The sequence below is a fragment of the Palaemon carinicauda genome, chromosome 11 (assembly GCF_036898095.1).
Source record: "Palaemon carinicauda isolate YSFRI2023 chromosome 11, ASM3689809v2, whole genome shotgun sequence".
Classification (NCBI taxonomy): Eukaryota; Metazoa; Arthropoda; class Malacostraca; order Decapoda; family Palaemonidae; genus Palaemon; species Palaemon carinicauda.
In genome coordinates this window covers 140929614-140950661 of record NC_090735.1, presented here as the reverse complement: position 1 = coordinate 140950661, position 21048 = coordinate 140929614, and the positions used below count along the sequence as shown (strand labels likewise).

The 21048-nt window shown below is 31.9% G+C and overlaps 1 protein-coding gene and 1 long non-coding RNA gene across 2 annotated transcripts in view; one reads left to right on the top strand and one right to left on the bottom strand.

Annotated features, from left to right (window-relative positions):
* The window catches only part of LOC137650250 (uncharacterized), a 33616-nt gene extending 14430 nt beyond the window's left edge, over window positions 1-19186 (top strand). Inside the window, exons 8-16 of the mRNA XM_068383546.1 lie at window positions 1333-1447; window positions 2543-2706; window positions 3227-3325; window positions 6935-7036; window positions 7898-7999; window positions 8394-8531; window positions 10133-10312; window positions 10642-10744; window positions 18952-19186. Coding sequence (XP_068239647.1) covers window positions 1333-1447; window positions 2543-2706; window positions 3227-3325; window positions 6935-7036; window positions 7898-7999; window positions 8394-8531; window positions 10133-10312; window positions 10642-10744; window positions 18952-19139 — 1191 coding nt within the window. The 3' untranslated portion in view covers window positions 19140-19186. The remainder of the gene's footprint in view (window positions 1-1332; window positions 1448-2542; window positions 2707-3226; window positions 3326-6934; window positions 7037-7897; window positions 8000-8393; window positions 8532-10132; window positions 10313-10641; window positions 10745-18951) is intronic.
* On the bottom strand, window positions 15749-18401 carry LOC137650251 (uncharacterized). The gene is made up of 3 exons (XR_011045947.1): window positions 18340-18401; window positions 17916-18072; window positions 15749-17456 (listed from the first exon to the last, which is right to left on the bottom strand). It is a non-coding gene; the product is annotated as an uncharacterized lncRNA (long non-coding RNA).
* Window positions 19187-21048: the final 1862 nt, after the last annotated feature.

Sequence of the window (21048 nt, the reverse complement as noted above, 5' to 3'; positions counted from 1 at the left end):
GAAAAACCTCTAGTTTGAACTACAAATTAGCTATTTGTGTTACTTTTTCCGCGCTTCGGTTCTCAGTAATTATTTTCATTATTTTAATGATTGATTGATTGATTTAAATTTTTCTGGCTTTGATGAAAAAATATATTAAGTAACATGAATAAATGAAGCTGTTTTTCATTGAATCACACCAATGATTTTAAACTAGTCTTCAAATTTCTCTGGAGACAAGAACTGGAAGAAGTAAGTAACCAAAGAAAGAAATAGATAAATACAAAAATGAATTTAAAGATAGATAAAGCAACAGATAGGTAAATGAATAGATAAATGAATAAATAGACAGATCCGCAAATTAATATATAAATAAATAGCAACCCAGTAAAGTAAGCATGACATTATTATTATTATTATAATTATTATTAATTGCCAAGCTACAACCCTAGTTAAAAAGGCCGAATGATATAAGCACAGGGACCCCAACAGGGAAAATAGCTCAATGAGTAAAGGAAACAAGGAAAAAATATTCTAAAACAGTAACAATAGAATAATATATCCTATAGAAACTACAATATCTTTAACAAAACAAGAGGAAGGGAAATAAGATAGAATAGTGTGCCCAAGTGTACACTCAAGCAATAGAACTCTAACGCAAGACAGTGAAATACTAAACTATTATTATTATTATTATTATTATTATTATTATTATTATTATTATTATTATTATTATTATTTGCTAAGCTATAACCTTAGTTGGAAAAGCAGGATGCTATAAGCCCAGGGACTCCTATAGGGAAAATAGCTCAATGAGGAAAGGAAACCAGGAGAAATAGAAAATTTTATGCACAATAACAAACATAAATATTTCCTAAATAAACTATAAAAACTTTAACAAAACAAGAGAAAGAGGAATAAGATATAATAGTGTGCCCGAGTGTACCCTCAAGCAAAAGAACTTCATCCCAAGACAGTGGAAGGCCATGGTACCGAGGCTATGGCACTACCCAAGACTAGAGAACAGTGGTTTGATTTTGGAGTGTCCTTCTCCTAGAAGAGCTGCTTACCATAGCTAAAGAGCCTCTCCTACCCTTACCAAGAGGAATGTGGCCACTGAACAATTACAGTGCAGTAGGTAACCCCTTGAGAGAAGAATTGTTTGGTAATCTCACTGTTTTCAGGTGTATGAGGACTGAGGAGAATATGTAAAGAATAGGCCAGATTATTCGGTGTATGTCTAGCCAAAAGGAAAATGAGCCGTAACCAGAGAGAAGGTACCAATGTAGTACTGTCTGGCCAGGCAAAGACCCCATAACTCTCTACTAATGCTAGATTCTATCCCTCTATCAGGAATTCTACGACTGGGAACAAAAAATTGCCACTTCGGAGTTTGTTCCTTGGTTCCTGTTCACCGAAGAAAGCCGATACCTGCACAAGACGAGGAGAGTCCAGGATTTCAATCAAGGTGGTTTATCTTATCATTATTATTATTACTATTATTATTACTATTATTATTATTATCATAATCATTATCATTATCTTTATCCTTATCCTTATCATTATTATTATTATTATTATTATTATTATTATTATTATTATTATTATTATCATTATTATTACTATCGTTATCATCATTGTTAGTATTTTTACTAGGCTCCACCAGGAAAAAAAATAGCCCAGTGAGGAAAGGAAATAATGAAATAAACTACAACAGAAGTAATGAACAATTAAAATAACATGTCTTGAGAACACTAACAACCATAAAATAGATTTTTCAAAAGTATACCACAACTAGAACGGACACTCGATAGAGAGCATACCTTCGCCTATATCAAGTTATATATTACAAGATAGGCAATTGAATTATACACATTTTGACAGTAGTTTTATGCAAATTAGATAGAAATTGGCCAAGATTTCGCAAAAAGAAGTTCTTGGCCTTTTTCGTGGCAATGGCCTTAACTTTTAACCAGATCACTCCCAAAATCTAATCAAAAAGGCCTTGGATCATGGCCAATCATCCCACCAACTTTAATGAGATTCGATCAAATAGTTTTTGAATTATGCTAATCACAAACACGCAGACATTCATACAAACAAACAAATGCACGCACGCCTATCAAAACATAACCTTCCCAACGAAGTTCATCCTCATCATCAACATCTCCTACGCCTATTGACGCAAAGGGCCTCGGTTATATCTTACCAGTCGTGTCTGACGTGAGCTTTTAAACCAATATTTTTCCATTCATCATCTCCTACTTCACGCTTCATAGTCTTCAGCCATGTAGGCCTGTGTTTTCCAACTCTTCTAGTGCCTTGTGGAGCCTAGTTAAACGTTCTGTGAACTAATCTCGCTTTATAGAGTGCGAAGAGCATCCCCAAACTATCTCCATCTACCCCTCACCATGAAGTTGGCGAAGGTAAAAAGACTTTCATATAGAGAAAAGTAATGAACGATTGAAATCACACGTTTTAAGAACAGTAACGACATTAAAAAAGAACTTTCATAAATAAACTAAATTAAGGGACATTCATCAAGCTTCGCTTCCTCCAACAGGTCTCCATTACTCAATGAAGATACATCTGCACACTTGCACTATTAAACCCATTGAAAATGTGACTAGCTTTGGTGACGTCATCGTCCATGAAGATGGGTCCATTGAAATGCTTCCTCCGTGGGTCTTCGATCACATGGATGAACCAATGATATACACAGGAAAGGTACAGTTTCAGATTTATTGTTTTTTCGGTCGATATGGGATTATGCCACTACTGTAGCGCCATCTTTTATGTCTTTTAAGTTTATTCCTGTATGGGAAAAAGTGTTTTGAATTGATGATATAGGTTGAATGAAATATAGTTATGGTCAGTTCAAAACTGTTCGTTCTGGTGCTGTTTTCAAATCAGGATTTCAATGTCTGATGAAATTTTCCTCGATTTCTTTTAAGATTCAGAAGTAAATTATTTTTCTTAAATAATGCTAGATTTCGTTTTCCTTTAGATGTATCAAGAGAATCTTTTCCTCATCTTTACCCATTTGTTTCAGTAACTTTCGTTTTATGCTACATTTAGATAACAATAAACAATAATGACGAATGATAGGAATACTTTAGTGTAATCTGTCACATTTTTTTTTTTGGTTTGGAACCTTTTCATATAAGCCAAAATAGAATTTCTTTCAGAAAACTGGAATTCCATACCTCCATTTTGGTAACAATGACTTCTTTTCTGTCTCTTCCAGCACTGGAAACGAGGTATCGAGACTGACGTGTGGATTGGCACCCAGAAGAGCCCCATCATTCCTTTCCTAAATGACTCTTACGTTTGGTATTATTCTTCTGTAAGCAACAACATTATTATTATCATTATCATGATCATTACAATTACAATTATCATTATCATTCTAATTACGTAATTGTAATTGTAATAGTAATTAAATTAAAATTACAATTATAGTCATAATTATAATTAATTATAATTATCATTATCATTATCAACTAAGCTACAACTCTAGTTGGAAAAGCAAGATGCTATAAGCCCAAGGGCACCAACAGGGAAAAATAGCCCAGTGAGGAAAGGAAATAAGGAAATGAATAAACGATTGGAGAAATAATTAACAATTAATAAAATGTTTTAAAAACAGTAATAACATCATAACAGATATTTTATATATATACTATTAAAGGATTTATGTCAGCATGTTCAACATTTAATATTTGCTGCTAGTTTTCACTTTTGAAGTTCTACCAAATCAAGTACCCGATTAGGAAGATCATTGCAGAACTACAACAATACAAGCAATCTATATTATCATTACTGGTTTTTAGAAATATAATTATAAAAAAGGATCTATAATTAAGTCAAGAATAGATTATAATCAGGTTTAATCACGAAGTTGCCAAACATATCGAAATTCAAGTTAGTAAAAAATCATAATAAAAATCAATCGTAAAATTTATATTAATGATTTGATTCACATTGTTTTTAAATATCGTATCTATAAAGTACATAGAAGAAATTCTCGAAATTATCATTACAATGATTGATAGCTTCCAACAGTTACAGCAAAGGTAGATTGAAATATATAAAATCATTATAATCATCGAAACCATAATGTTATTAATTTTGAAATTGCTAAAACTATTATAATTATTAAAATCAAAATAATTATCAGAATTATTAAAGTTGACATTAAGATTATTGAAATTACCTAAATACATTCTTCTTTAAACTAAATAAAATTATATAAGATTATATAAATTATATGAATCTTATAAATTATATAAAATTATATAAAATAATGACGAAATTTTTTTAACCACAATTCCAACATTTGAGTTTTTCTTATCTCGACCGTAATTTCTATTATAACACGACAATGATAACATACCATTCATCAACCAAATCATCAGCGTCATCGTGACATCTCTGTTATCATTGCCGCGTTATCATACAAATTACGGTCGAGATAAGAAAACCAAAATATCGGAATTTTGTGTGAGTAGTATTTGTTGATCCATCAAATGGTTTTCTTTAGTTTAAGGAAGATTTATATATTTCTATTTTCTTTGGTTTAAGGAAGATTTATATTTTTATGATTTTCTTTAGTTTAAGGAAGATTTATGTTTTTATGATTTTCTTTAGTTTAAGGAAGATTTATATTTTCATAATTTTCTTTTGTTTAAGGAGGATTCATATTTCGAAGATTTTCTTTAGTTGAAAGAGGATTTATATTTTTATGATTTTCTTTAGTTTAAGTAAGATTTATATTTTTATGATTTTCTTTAGTTTAAGTAAGATTTATATTTTTATGATTTTCTTTAGTTTAAGGAAGATTTATATTTTTATGATTTTCTTCAGTTAGATTTATATTTTATGATTTTCTTTAGTTTAAGGAAGATTTATATTTCGAAGATTTTCTTTAGTTTGAGGAAGATTTATTTAATTAGAACTTGAGCGTTAAGATATTAAAAATGGGGGGAGGAACGACTAAGAAAATTAGAAAGTCTACAATTAATCTAAATCTTGATAACAGATAAAAATGGGGTTTCATTATCTAAAATTCAAGCGAATTTAACAGGAAGTTATTAAATTTTATGTTTTTATCATTTTCTTATATCTGCTTTTTCGAATCTAAGTAATGATATCCAAATATATTCCATAAATTTTTAGCTCAAAATTACTCCTCATTTATGCATAAAGATAGGAACGAGAGAGAGAGAGAGAGAGAGAGAGAGAGAGAGAGAGAGAGAGAGAGAGAGAGACTTCCTTTGAAGAATGAACTACAAAAATATATAAAAAAAAGTTCAGACCACTTTGCAATGGATGTTTTCTCCCCCCCCCCCCAATAGAAACGCACCTGGATAAAAGATTGATTGATGGATTTTGAATTTTCTGGCATCCTAACATCGAAGTACATTGACGCCGATATCATTTGTTATAAATAAAGAATAAGATTAAATTCGATTTAAGACCATAAAAACAAAGATTTCATTATAGAAGTTATATAGCTTTCAGGAGACCTGGTTCTGAAATAAATGTAGAAATACCGCTAGCATAGTACAACACAGCCTGCCCAAAAAACTTGGCAAGGATGAACCTGACATCCTCACTTTGAGCCTCAAAAAGATATCTATTCTTAAGGTGTAGGGTCAATAGCCCTTACTCTGTAAAAGCAGTAAGCAACGCATGTTACTAAAACTTACAACAGACCTTAGACATCAGGTGTGGGAGGCAATGGGTCACAATGGCGCTTAGAAGACATTCGAAGAGATATAGATGAACTCAGGACTTGGTATCGTAGAAGGGAATAGACCTAAAAGAAACTAAAGATTATAACTTCATTATACTCCTGAAAGACAACTTAAAATTAGTTGCGTCATGAATTCAAATGAATGACCGTGTTAAGTAATATCAACTTCTCAGTGAAAATTAGTTCCTAGAAAAGAAAAACGACAAAAGTAACTTCAATATAATTTTGATACAACAAAATTAGTAAATTTTACTTCAATACAAACCTCAGTCAATAGAAAATTAATTCTGATTTCTCATAATTTGGAAATCATAAAATTATATCAACTTCAATACAAAACACAGAAAATTAATTCTGATTTCTTCATAACTTGGAAATCATAAAATTATATCAACTTCAATACAAAATAAAATTGAAAATCTTGATTCTAAAATCGGGATAATCAAAGACAAAAAATATCAAAGCATTAATTTCAATATATACTATGGAATCTAACCAGTTTGATTAAATTTTCCTTACATATGACTGAAAAAGAAACTGTATTTCTACATTCATTTGAAATGCATTGGACGATAAATGATGGAATGTATTGGAAGATAGATACTGGAATGTATTAGAATATAAATACTGGGATGTATTGGATAATAGATGTTGGAATGTATTAGAAGGTGAATGCTGGAATGCATTGGAAGATAAATAATGGAATGTATTAGAAGATAAATACTGGAATGTATTGGAAGACAATTACTGAAATGTACTGGAAGATAAATACTTTAATGTACTAAAAGATAAATGCTGGAATGTATTGGAAGACATGTACTTGAATATATTGGAAGATAAATAATGGAATGTACTAAAAGATAGATGTTGGAATGAATTGGAAGATAAATACTAGAATGTATTAGAAGATAAATACTGGAATGTAATAAAAGATAAATGTTGGAATGTATTAGAAGGTAAATACTGGAATGTATTGGAAGATAGATACTAAAATGTACTGGAAGACAAATACTGAGAAGTATTGGAAGATAAATACTTTAATGTACTAAAAGATAAATACTGGAATGTATTGGAGGACAAATACTGGAATGTATTAGAAGATGAATACTGTAATATACTAAAAGATAAATGCTGGAATATATTGGAAGATTTATGCTGTTCCGTATATTCACTGATGTTTCTTTTCCTTCCTAACAGCCTTTCACAGAAGAAAAAGATTCTTCGAATGCCAGGAACAGCAAAGTTAGCTATTACTCAATGGACACGATACCTGTGCTCTTTGAGAAGTACTTGTCTTTGGTAAGGAAAGGTTTTGATTGTTCGTTTCTGTGAGATTTAAACATATTAACGTTGAAGATTTTCTCAGTATGTGGCCATGTTGCTTACCTGCTTTCGATAAAAAATTTGTGAATTGTATATGCGATTTTATATATATATATATATATATATATATATATATATATATATATATATATATATATATATATAGATGTACAAACAGACATACATAAATATATATATGTATATATACAGTATATATATATGTAAATATATATGTATATGTATATATACAGTATATATATATATATATATATATATATATATATATATATATATATATATATATATATGTATATATATAAATATATATACATAAATAATATATATATATATATATATATATATATATATATATATATATATTTATATATATATATATATATATATATATATATATATATATATATATATATATATATATATATATATATATATATATTTATGTATATATATATAAATATATATATATATAAATAAATATATATATATATATATATATATATATATATATATATATATATATATATATATATATATATATATATATATATATATATATATATATATATATATATATATATATATATAAATATATATATATATATATATATATATATATATTATATATATATATATATATATATGTGTGTGTGTGTGTGTGTGTGTGTAATTATACCAACACGCATATATGTATACATAAGTAATTGGTACCCCCAATATTTTCGAAACCCGTGCATGCACCTAAACGAAGTGTTAAGATACAAAAATTTTATTGGTGATTCAGTAAGTGGTAATTATCTGCTTTCTTTTAACCTGCAGTTCGAAGGGTTGCCCCATAAAATGTACAACATTTACGCATATGAAGACGAGCCTCCAATGACACACACTATTGACGTCTCGCCTTGTTACACTAGTGAGCAGGTAATGTTGTTATTGTTATTGTTGTTGTTGTTGCTGTTATTGTTGTTGTTGTTGTAGATTGCCTAGCCCTTGTGGCCAAACACGGGCACTTGCAATCATGCAGTTCGGAGTGAGCTGGTAGAAGATAGTGGCAATTGTCTTGGATTTACTTATTTGATGATGCATTCGTGTCAATCCTTTCATTTATCTTGCATAAATTTTCTATTTATTCATTTATCCATTCACCTGTTTATTATTTGTTTAATCATTTATTAATTCATTCATGGCAAGACTCTTCATGCTTAGATTTCAATTGCTAATTTTAACTTGAAAAACATGAATATATAATTAAGATTTTTTTTTCTCGCATTTTCGTTACTCGACCTATCTTAACTTTTGACTTTTTAACCCACAGATGATCCATTTCACAATGGACCTCCCAGCAGACACGCTAGAAAAGGTCCAGTATCTGAGAGACCTGCTCAAGTACGCCACGCAGACCACCCTGGCCATATTCGGGAACGTGTCTCCTCTGCGTATCAACAGACTAGTGGTGAGGAACTGTCAGCAAACCCTGAACACATCTGTGTGTGGCAACATCTAGAAAACTGCCGCAGCTTCTGGGGTGCCGCATACTCGCATATTCGTGTTGGCAAAACGCATAGTATGATAAGGATAGGGATAAGGAGGTGGGGAATATGGGGATAGGAAGAGTACCCTGGATACAATCCAGTTTATAGCACGTAGGCAGGAACTCGGGATGGGAAGGTATAAGAAAATAAGGGAGAAAAGGAAATACAGGAGTAGATAAAAAGAGAGGGGCAGACCCTTGTGCGATGTTAAATGAGTTTAAGGGGTCACATGGAAGAACAGGAGACTAAGAAAAGAAAGGCAGAGATTTAAAGGGTTTTTTTGGTTCTCGCAATGTCTACCCCTGTTGCAAGGGGCACGTTGTAAAAGTTATGATGTTGTTACGCATGGTGTGAGGATAGCCTGAGTCGATCGCTGTCTGCGTCACCGCAACGCAGCTAACTGCGTTGGCAAAACGCATAATATGAAAGGAGCCAAAAAGGACAAAGGGGACTAAAAGGGCAAACGGGCCTAAAAGGGCAAACGGGCCTAAAAGGGCAAACGGGACTAAAAGGGCAAACGGGTCTAAAAGGGCAAACAGCCTTAAACTTGCAAAGGGGTCTAAAAGGGCAAAGGGGACTAAAAGGGCAAAGGGGACTAAAAGCGCAAAGGGGACTACAAGGGCAAACGGCCCTAAAAGGGCAAACAGGCTTAAAATTGCAAAGGGACCTAAAAGGGCAAACAGTACTAAAAGGGCAAAGGGGACTAAAAGGGCAAAGGGGACTAAAAAGGCAAAGGGGCCTAAATGGGCAAAGGGGCCTAAAAGGGCCAAGGGGCCTAAAAGTGCAAAGGGGACTAAAAGGCCAAAAGGGGCCTACAAGAGCCTGAGTGTTAGTAGGTCACGTCGAGTCTAGAAATTCAAATCAGGCCTCTATTCCCTTGAACGCCTTACTTCACTTGCCTTTGGACAAAGGTTTGCCCAAACATAAAACTACTTTATGTAAACCAACCAACACGTGAACCTTGAAACGCTTAGAAATAGAAACAATCTATATTATCACTGGTTTTGTAATTGCAGAAGTCAAGCATAGCTTAGAATCAGGTTTAATCACGAAGTTGCTAAATACATCGAATTTCAAATTCGTAAGAAAATAAATATTACAATAAAAATCAATGTTATTGTCAATATGATTTATTATAAAGTTTATGATAATGAATATATTCATATAATTCTTGAATAACCTAACTCTAAAGTACAGAAAAGCCGTATTTTGAAAAGTAATCAAAGCTATCAGTCTTAAAATTATCATGATATTAATGATGGTGATTTTAATAAACTGATTAACACCTGTATCTCAGACTACATAAAATTTCCTATGTATATTCCTAAGGTCTTAAATTAACACGTTCATAGAAGATGCTCTAGAATCTAAATAATATAAAGGAAATTGATCTAACATCTACATTTTCAATTACTCTGAACCCACTTGACGAACCATTCCTAAATGTAATTCTAAATCACTAGCTTCATCATTATCATCACCAGCACCATGTCTTGCCATGTAACCAATCCTTCTTCAACAGCTGGACGAGCGTCCAGACGTGATCAGAGTACTGTTCACGATTTTGGACAAGCCCACCGTAGAGGGTGACGCTTCCGGAGCGGAAGACGAAAGCAGCATGAAAGAAGCAGCAGACAAAATCGATGAAGCTCTTAAGAACCACGAAGTGGTTATCTTAGTCCCAATGGGCGAGAATGCCAATGTAAGAATTCATTTTGGTAATTTTCATAATTTTTCTATTTTTTATGCATTGGTCACCTATTTTCTATTGGTGTATCTCTGATTTTATGGAATATCTACAGTAGTTATCATTCTGTCTTTGGCATCCAGAATTTGTAAAGTTTATTATACTTTTAGGTTACTATTTGGATTTCTTAAATATCTTCTCTAAAAATAATCTTCCATACTAAGGACCATTGAAAAATTCCATGTAATATGTTGATATAATAATCCATGTATGAGATACTAAAAGGAAAAATTTACTAAAACGTCTGTGAAAACAGATATCTTTAATTCATATTATTTTTTCAGGCTGCAGTTCTCACCATTTTGCCAGTTTCTACTAGTCTAACGCCAGTGATCCGGGAGAGCGAGCATAAGTACACGACTGAACATGACAGGGGGTACTCAGCAGGTAAGAAAGGCAACTACCATGCACATACTGTACCTTATGCATGCGTAAGTGTACATTAATATCCAAACCACGGAAGATGGAAAATACAATCTAATTACAAAGTGCCAATTAAAAGGGTTAAAGGTTTAAAGGCCACTCATGAATGGCAGGGGCAAGGGACGGTGACATAGCCCTATCAAGAAGGAAAATGTCCTTGATACTGACTATATACATATAATCAGCGCCCAAGCTAGGACCAAAAAGGGCCAGGCAATGGGTGATGATGACTCAGCAGATAGACCTATAGGCTCCCCCAAACTCACCTCCTTAGCTCACAAGGATGGTGAGGTTGCAGGGACCAAAGAAACTAAAGAGTTTGAGCGGGACTCGAACCCCAGTCTGGCGTTCACCAGTCAGGGATGTTACCACATCGGCCACCACAACCATGAAGGGGATAAGGGGACCTAAGCCTCTCTGTTGGGTAATGATTTTTGAAGCTGTGGTTAAGTTAGTTTAGGGCGGTCTCGGTGAGATGGTACAGTTGGCTTCCTTAATTCAGGTATACTTCATGGGAAGATAAAGAGACGTCAGTGTACCGGAATTAAGGAAGCCAACTGTACCAGGTGTCCAGATCGATGTAGAATCTCCTGACCTTTCGTATTTTAGATCCCTTATCTCTACTTATGCTCACTGCCTTCCCATTCTCTTGATCTGTAATTCGTCTCTTTTGTTTCATAACTTTTCCTATAGCAATTCAGATATTTAAGCTCTCCAAATATTCAACAGGTCACAGTTTACCACTGAGCTCTAAGCTTTATTGCAAGGTGTTATACAATTTCGGGTTGTATAAAAGCTCTCTTGTAGCTTGGAATTAACTGATCCCCTAAGTATCTTTCAGTTTTCCTATACAATTTAACGTTCTTCGTATTTCATTATTTCTCCAGATCTATATAACTCATGGGGATTTTTTCCTCACATTAACAGAGTATGATTTAGCAAGTTCAGATTCAGCAATTTTATAAACGGGGGTTCGGAAAAGGAAAAACATCACCAGAGCAGCTGGGATCCCCGGGAGGGGGGGGGGGGGGGTTGCGTTGTCTGTAAGCCTTCCGGAAGCTAACGCAATTTTCAGATATTTTAGAACAATTTTTCATGTTTTTGAAACCATTTTCCTCTTATAGTTAAATATTTTAAAATGAAATTGCATTATGCAATAACAGAATTCCGACAAAATATGTAAAACATTTCAATAGTAGTATCTGCAATTGGTAGGAGGTAGGTTGGCCAGGGCACCAGCCATCCGTTGAGATACTACCGCTAGAGAGATATTGGGCCCTTTGATTGTCCAGACAGTACCACATTGGATACTTCTCTCTGGGTATGGTTCATTTTCCATTTGCCTACACATACCCCTATTCTTTACATATTCTCCTCTATCCTCACACACCTGACAACACTGAGATTACCAAACAATTCTTCCTCGCTCAAGGGGTTAACTACTGCAATGCAATTGCCTAGTGGTTACTTTCCTCTTGGTCTTGGTAGGAGAGAGACTTGCTATGGGAAGCAGCTCTTCTGGGAGAAGGACACTCCAAAATCAAACCTGTTGTTCTCTAACTCTAGAGTAGAGCCACAGCTTCTGTACCAGTTTCCCACTATCTTGGGTTTAGAGTTCTCTTGCTTGAGGGTACACTCGAGCACACTATTATATCTTAATTCTCTTCCTCTTGTTTTGTTAAGGTTTTTATAGTTTATATATAAGATATTTATTTCAATGTTACTGTTCTTAAAACATTTTATTTTTCTGTATCCTTTCCTCACTGGGCTATTTTCCCTGTTAGAGCCCCTGGGCATACAGTATCCTACATTTCCAACTATGGTTGTAGCTTAGCAAGTATTAATGATAATAATAATAATACTTTTGGTAAATGACTATATAGTCCCGGAAAACCTCACCATTTGGCTACCTCCTCGTTATATTTGTAATTATAGGAGCGCCTGCATCCTTCCGTTCAACTATCACTATCAATTCTCGACTCGTCGAATTGTAATTAGTCTCTCCTCTTTTTACAGATATATATATATATATATATATATATATATATATATATATATATATATATATACATATATATATATACATATATATTTATATATATATATACATATATATTTATATATATATATACATATATATTTATATATATATATATATATATATATATATATTCATATATATTTATATATATATATATATATATATTCATATATATTTATATATATATATATTCATATATGTTTTATATATATATACATATATATATATATATATATATATATATATATATATATATATATATACATATATATATATATAATATATATACATATATATTTATATATAATATATACATATATATTTATATATAATATATACATATATATTTATATATAATATATACATATATATTTATATATATAATATACATATATATTTACGTATATATATATGTATATATATATATATATATATATATATATATATATATATATATATATTTATTTCATATATCTATATATATATATATATATATATATATATATATATATATTTATTTCATATATCTATCTATATATATATATATATATATATATATATATATATATATATATATATAATACATATATATATAATACATATAATTCACTTTGATATAAACCAATAGAATTTAATTGATTCCCTCTCCAATGCGCTTACTCATATCCATTGCGTATGCTTACCGACTAAGAACATGTTTAACAACGGGCTATTAATGATATCGCTAACACGACTTTCATGCCGTCACCCACAAGAGACTTTTAATATTTCAAATCAAATTTGTCTCGAGAATAAACGGGATAGAACGTTAAAGTTCACAGGTTATTTGGGAGAGTTGTTTAGTTATAACATACCTTGATATTTTAGTTAAATCTGCCAAGAAAGTCTGCACTGTCAACGTTGAGGTTCAGTTTCTAATGTTCTAAATCAATGGTTCCCAAACTGGGGAAATTTCCCCCTGGGGGGAAATTTGAAGCTACCAGGGGCGAAATAATTACACTACCTACTAACTAAAAATAGTATCAGGTGATAAAGCTAGCCCTGATATTGATACACTGGTGCACAAGCAGCAGCCTCAACTTTCTCTCTAACTCAATTTTGAAGTAGAAGAATATACAAAAGTCCTTTTATTTTGCTACTAGCCGCTCTCCATATACTGATAAATAGTTACAGAGTAAAATGAATAGAGAGCGGTTAGTAACAACTAACCTCATAGCTCTATGGCTATGCGGTTAGTTGTTACTAACCGCTCTCTATCCATTTCACTCTGTAACTATTTGTTTATCAGTATATTAGTATAATGAAAAAATAAATTAGTAAGTCGTCACAGTGTGTTTTAACTACTCTTTCCCTCATACACATGAAGGGGGAAATCTGGAGGGTTGCACTGGGTGCAGGGGGGAAATGACGGGAAAAAGATTGAGAACCACTGTTCTAAATGCTATCTTATCAAATCGTTAAGCTATTGAGTAATGATACTTCGGCTCTTCAAAAACATGCTACCTTCCTCGATCGAGCTTTGTCGTTGCTGCGTTAGAGGTGTCTTTGGAAATTGCTTTTTATTAGGAATTAGTAGCTATAGAAGAGAGATTTACCGTTTTAAGGTGTAGTAAAAATAATGTCTTACAAAAAAACTCGTGATTTGTTTTTTTTGTATTGGCATACAATGTATATGTATTTATATATACATAGACTTGAACCACTCGTCCATTGAAGGGGGTAAAGTGTTCATTCTGACAATATCAAAGTTCATAATTAGATGGCTTTTATCACTAATGCTCGGGGCTATCAAATTTAATTTTAAATGCTGAATCACAGTGTTTTTAACTTTTGAGCAAGAAGACCATAGCAGGAAAACTTTTAAGAAGCAAAATAACTAAAATCCTGAAACTGAAGATAACTGGCGGAATAAATATTTTTCAACCTCTATGCCGAGCTTAGCTGTTTAAAAAAAAAAACAACGCAAGGTAGTCGCAACCGTAACTCCCTGTATCCGCTAATGTGTCATCGTAAATATAAAGTTTGGTTCCTTGCAATATAGAATGGTCTTTACTAGGAACTACATTGTGCAGCAAAAAAGGGAACTCCTCCTTTTCATAATTTACTAAAAAACATTTTAGATTTTCAGGACAAAATGACGTAAAGTCACAATTTATAAACACCAGAAGTATCTGCCCATATAACTATCGTTCGTTTCATACCTACTTCAGCTGTTAGCCCCATAAACACTATCTTTGAAATTATTTTTTTTCCCCAGGTACGAACTCTTACCTCAACGTTCTGTATCTCAAACACCTTTTTATATAAACCTACGTAAAAAATAATTCAAAGCAACCTTTTTAAGTGTTTAATTTTTTTTTTTAAATTATTCATTACCAAAGTCAAGATCTTTGTATGCCAAATTAAAAAAAAATTCTTAAAATTGGCTTTAATATCATGCAACCAAACATTTTGTTTAATGGTTTAAAAATCTCAGTACAGCAAAACTTCATAATGGCTAGCATGATTATTAACCGGTTTTACTTTATTTCCCAGGATTACAAAGAAACTAAGTATATTAAGAAAAAAAAAAGAAAAAAAGTTTCATTGTATTGAAATAAAACCCCGAAGACCTAGAAATTTTATCAAGAGATTTTAACCTTGTAAAAATAAAGGCGAAGCTGCAGTTACAACATCTCTGCCTAATATTCTAAAGTGGTTTTCACTTTTTTTTTTATGGCTATACAATCCCTAGACTAGCACTAAATTCATCCCGTATGCCGATTCAAGAGAAATTTCCCGGACAAAACATTAAGCTAAATAAAAAGTTTAATTGATCTTTGCTAGTGTTTACCAACCCACCTTTCAAATAACAAGATTGAAAATCAGGTTTCAGCCAACGTTGATGATACATTAATTCCCTTAATAAGAACATTCGTTCAATATATTAACCTGAAATACCTAGCTTAAAGCTATCACTGTATATACAGTATACGATAACAATGTAATGGTACTTTTTCTTTTTCATGTTTCAAGGTTTGAAGTCAATTTGTTAAAAATTCAACTTAGCTTTTATTTGTTAAAGACCAAATCTCCAGTTTTATAAAGTTAAGTCTACTTTGCTTTGTGATAAAGGAAACCTCATTGTGACCCGATTAATGAAACTTTCATAAGGTCCTAATTTCTTCAAAGGAAGTTTTAATATACAAACTATGAAAATAAAGTATTAATCACACAAAAGTGTAAAGTTAAGTACATTAAAGTATTCATCAAATAAAAGCATGATGCGACAGTAGGCTACTCATGAAAAAAAAATATAAGATAAGAAAATAGGTCAACGTGATTGTAAAGATAAATTTTATTTTAAGACAATCCTTTATTAGAAATATGTTCTTCAAACTCCCTTAATATAAAATATGAACCGAAAAGATTACAATCTACAGAAGAATTCTTAAACCATATTAAAAAGCAATTTACAAAACATGCAATATGTAAATTTCCTTCAATGATTTGCCAGGGGCACTTGCAAGAATATCTAAAATCTTGCCAAATTTTCAGTATTAAGTTTTATCAAAATCGATGGCATAAATTTAAATCTCATATATAGGAATGCCACCGTAAAAATACGCAAGTTAATTCTTACTCTTAACTTCCCAATGACCTACTTAACAGAATTTCTAACAATCAGCTTTCAACCCATCCAGTACAAGCCAGATTTTCAAAAACTTCCAATGGAACACTTATCCAAACTTGTAAGATTCATTGAAGATCTTAGGCGGGATTTCCAGTAACAATCTTCAACCCAATCCAAACTTTTAAGATTTATTGAAGATCTTAACAGGATTTCCAGTAACAATCTTCAACCCAATCCAAACTTGTATTTATTGAAGATCTTAGCAGGATTTCTAATAACAATCTTCAACCCAATCCAAACTAGGAAGATTTATTGAAGACAGGATTTCCAGTAACAATCTTTAACCCAATCCAAACTTGTAAGATTTATTGAAGATCTTAAGCGGGATTTCCAGTAACAATCTTCAACCCAATCCAAACTTAAGATTTATTGAAGATCTTAACAGGATTTCCAGTAACAATATTCAACCCAATCCAAACTTGTAAGATTCATTGAAGATCTTAGCAGGATTTCTAATAACAATCTTCAACCCAATCCAAACTTGGAAGATTTATTGAAGGCAGATTTCCAGTAACAATCTTCAACCCAATCCAAACTTAAGATTTATTGAAGATCTTAGAAGGATTTCTAATAACAATCTTCAACCCAATCCAAACTTGGAAGATTTATTGAAGACAGGATTTCCAGTAACAATCTTCAACCCAATCCAAACTTTTAAGATTTATTGAAGATCTTGACAGGATTTCCAGTAACAATATCCAACCCAATCCAAACTTATAAGATTTATTGAAGATCTTCACAGGATTTCCAGTAAAAATCTTCAACCCAATCCAAACTTGAAAGACTTATTGAAGATCATGGGATTTCCAGTAACAATCTTCAACCCAATCCAAACTTATAAGATTTATTGAAGATTTTGACAGGATTTCCAGTAATCTTCAACTAATCTTAAACTCAACCGCCATAGGTAGATTAATTGAATTTACTCAAAGTTCTCTTATCCTGAAGTCGCACCATCCAATCTGAAAAGTGTCAATTATTAGAGTTGGTGCTTTTAAAATTTTAGGCATCCCTACATAAAGGACCTATATCTTAATGTCAAATACGTAAAATAAAATTAGCAATTAAGTACCAAAAAGAGTAGTTCCATAAACCTCAAGCACTTTATAAAATTATCAACAAAATTGCGCTGTGGATTATAAAAGCCAAATAAGTTAGAAAAATTAATTTGAATATATGACCAGAATAAGTAAACTGCAGAACCTAAATAAAAGGACAAAAAAAGTTTAATACTCACCGAACTTAAAACTAAGGGGTTTACAAGCAAGCCTCCCTATAGCGCACGGTATACCTTTAATTTAAGGTCTACCATGCGCTATAGGGAACGTCCTCCCACAGATTGGGGGCGCCGCCCCCAATCGGGGAGGACTGGCTTGCTTGGGGTGGAATTAAAAGAATGAAAATTATAAAGTAATGCTCACCTTTTAGTCCAGACTGAAAAATACTTTTACCAGAATCCCGAGTTGCTACCAGCGTCTTAGGCGAACTGTGGGTCTGTAGGGAAGCATAATTAAGATATCCATCCAGATTGTATGCTTGCAACTCGCAGGTTATCAAGGGTTCCCAGAACTTTCCTTCCTGAAAGTACAAATAAACAGGGAATTTATAACATAGGCAATTAGAAACCATTCAGTATACAGCATAACTTACGAGTAGGGATGTTAAGACAGGCATTTGAAACAAGTTTACAGATATAACGACTATATAATAGACCTCCAATAAACGCCAAACTATATCAAAACATTAACTTCAAACAACTCTTACTTTCTTAATAGACCTCCAACGAACGCCAAACGATTTCAAAGTATGAATAACTTAAACAACATAACGCAGTATTTTACTTACCCTAAGCGAACCTCGAACTTGCGTGTACACCGGTTAACACCAACCACCCAATTGAACAGAGTAATGGCAATGAAGCCTGAGAAAGCTTCGCTATGCCCAGCCAAGGACTTTAAACAGGGAAAGGCGGTATATACCTATAACAACGTGACTATCACTCGCTTGGTCTATTTTTCAAAAGACAGCTTTACGGCAGAAGAGAATAAAAGCTATTATTGTAGAATCATGTAAGGTAACTTACATTTATCAGTTATATAGAATATACTATTGCTTGAGGGTACACTCGGACACACTATTCTATCTTGTTTCTCTTCCGCTTGTTATTTTGAAGTTTTTATAGTTTATAAATGAAAGATTTATTTTAATGTTATTATTGTTCTTAAACTTTTCATCTAGTTTTTCCTTGTTTCCTTACTCACTGGGCTATTTTCCATGTTAGAGGCTTTAGGGCATATAGCATCCTTCTTTTCCAACTAGGGTTGTAGCTTAGCAAATGATAACAACAACGACAATAACAAAAACAACAACAACAACAACAATAATACTAGTAATATTAATAATAAATCGATAAATTTAGATTGACTTAGGTTCCTATTGACGCTCTTCCTTCTTCAGGATCTATGGCTGGCTTGGCTATCGGGATGCTCGTCGTCGGGGCCCTTGTTACCATCGGGACCAGCAAAGCCCTTCAGATGCGAAAAGGGACGCCTTCCAGTCTCCCGAGAGTGGCGATGGGACAGAAGTCGTCTGAGACTCCGGGTGTCTATCTGGGGGGCAACCTCGCTAACGGCTCAGATATCTGAAGATCTCGTCTTGGAAATTCTCTAGACTTTTTTTTTTCTTCTTCTTTTTTCCAGGTAACTTTTTTACCTTTTGCTTTCTACCTCGGTGTTGAGTGGTGATGATTTCAACATTATTATTGTTTTAATTATTATTATTGTTAACATTATTATTAAACACTCAATATTATTATTGTTTTAATTATTATTATTGTCAACATTATTATTAATATTAATATTATAAATATTATTATGATTTTTAGACTTTTTTATAGATAACTTTTTTACCTTTTACTTTCTACCTCGGTGTGAGAGGTGATTATTTCAACATTATTATTATTATTATTATTATTATTATTATTATTATTATTATTATTATTATTATTATTATTATTATTAGCCAAGCTACTACCCTAGTTGGAAAAGCAAGATGCTATAAGCCCAAGGGCTCCAACAGGTTTATTATTATTATTATTATTATTATTATTATTATTATTATTATTATTATTATTATTATTATTATTACTAGCCAAGCTAAAACCCTAGTTGGAAAAGCAAGATGCTATAAGCCCAAGGGCTCCAACAGGGAAAAATAGTCCAGCGAGGAAAGGAACCAAGGAAATAAATAAACGATATTAGAATTAATGAAAAATTAAAAAGAAATATTTAAAAAAACATTATCAACATTAAAACAGATAATTGATATGTAAACTAAAAAAAAAAAAGACTTATGTCACCCTGTTCAACATAAAAACTTTTGCCTCAACTTTGAGCTTTTGAAGTTCCACTGATTCAACTATCTGATTAGGAAGATCATTCCACATGTTGATATTTTCGTCTCATATAAGACTTATTTGTTTTCTTTAATGAGATGTTAGTTTACAGTATGGAAATATAATTTCTCAAGTTAAACCGTTAGATTTCAAGAAAGTAATTTGTCACTGCCAAAGAATAAATCGTCAAACATAAGAGGAGTTATACAGTTCTTATTAAGTTTTCCTTTGTCTATCAGACTAATTATTCTTAACAATGCTCAGCAAAACCTTTCTGAGTTAGATTCATTTACATTATGAGTCTTTCACTATAGCAAAGGTTTGTCGCATTTTGTTAAAGAAATAACAAAACGCGGGAAATGCGTTTGAAAATGGACAATATTCAAACGTCGATAACTCTTTCATGGTTCAAGTTATGTTAAACTTTTTTTTATATCTGCTTTTCAGCCTATATAACGTCCTTAATGTAATTATAACCTTAACCTCACCATATTTGTGATTGACTGATAAACCTTTTACTATAATTTGGCTTGATTAAATTTTCATAATGCCAAAATATTTGTAAAATGAGAATCCATCTGAATGAACAGTCTTCAAAAATGAAGAAACCTTTCATTCACGAATGATATTTGATCTATTGATTATCACTAGACTGGAAATGACAACTCGTTTGTTGAATGGAATTTCTAAGTATTTGATGTAACATAAGATTCATAAGTTGTTGAGATCCATGTTAATGTATATAATAATCTTCTGAATGCTAATAGCCATTCAGTTTCTGGTGTCTTCATTTGTTAAAATCTTCATAAACCCTAAAGTTTAATCCAAACACAATATGCAGAAATTGTCATTTTAAGAGGAATTAAAGAACGAGTGGAATAATTCAAATATAAACTTTATTTATATTACAAAAGTTACAAAATAACATAGAACGTTCTACTCATTTGGCTTGTTATTGCTACAGCATGTTGGCCTTCCTAGTCAATATTGGTACACGTAGTCACATGTAACTATTTCTTTAACTTTTAGTAATTATATATGATATTACAAGCTATTGGCTATCTTTATTAAAACGTTTGTCAAATTTTTTATGTGCATGAAATCAGTCATTCTATCAAACATTTCTTTACTATACATTTAATTAAAACTAGCTTGATTTT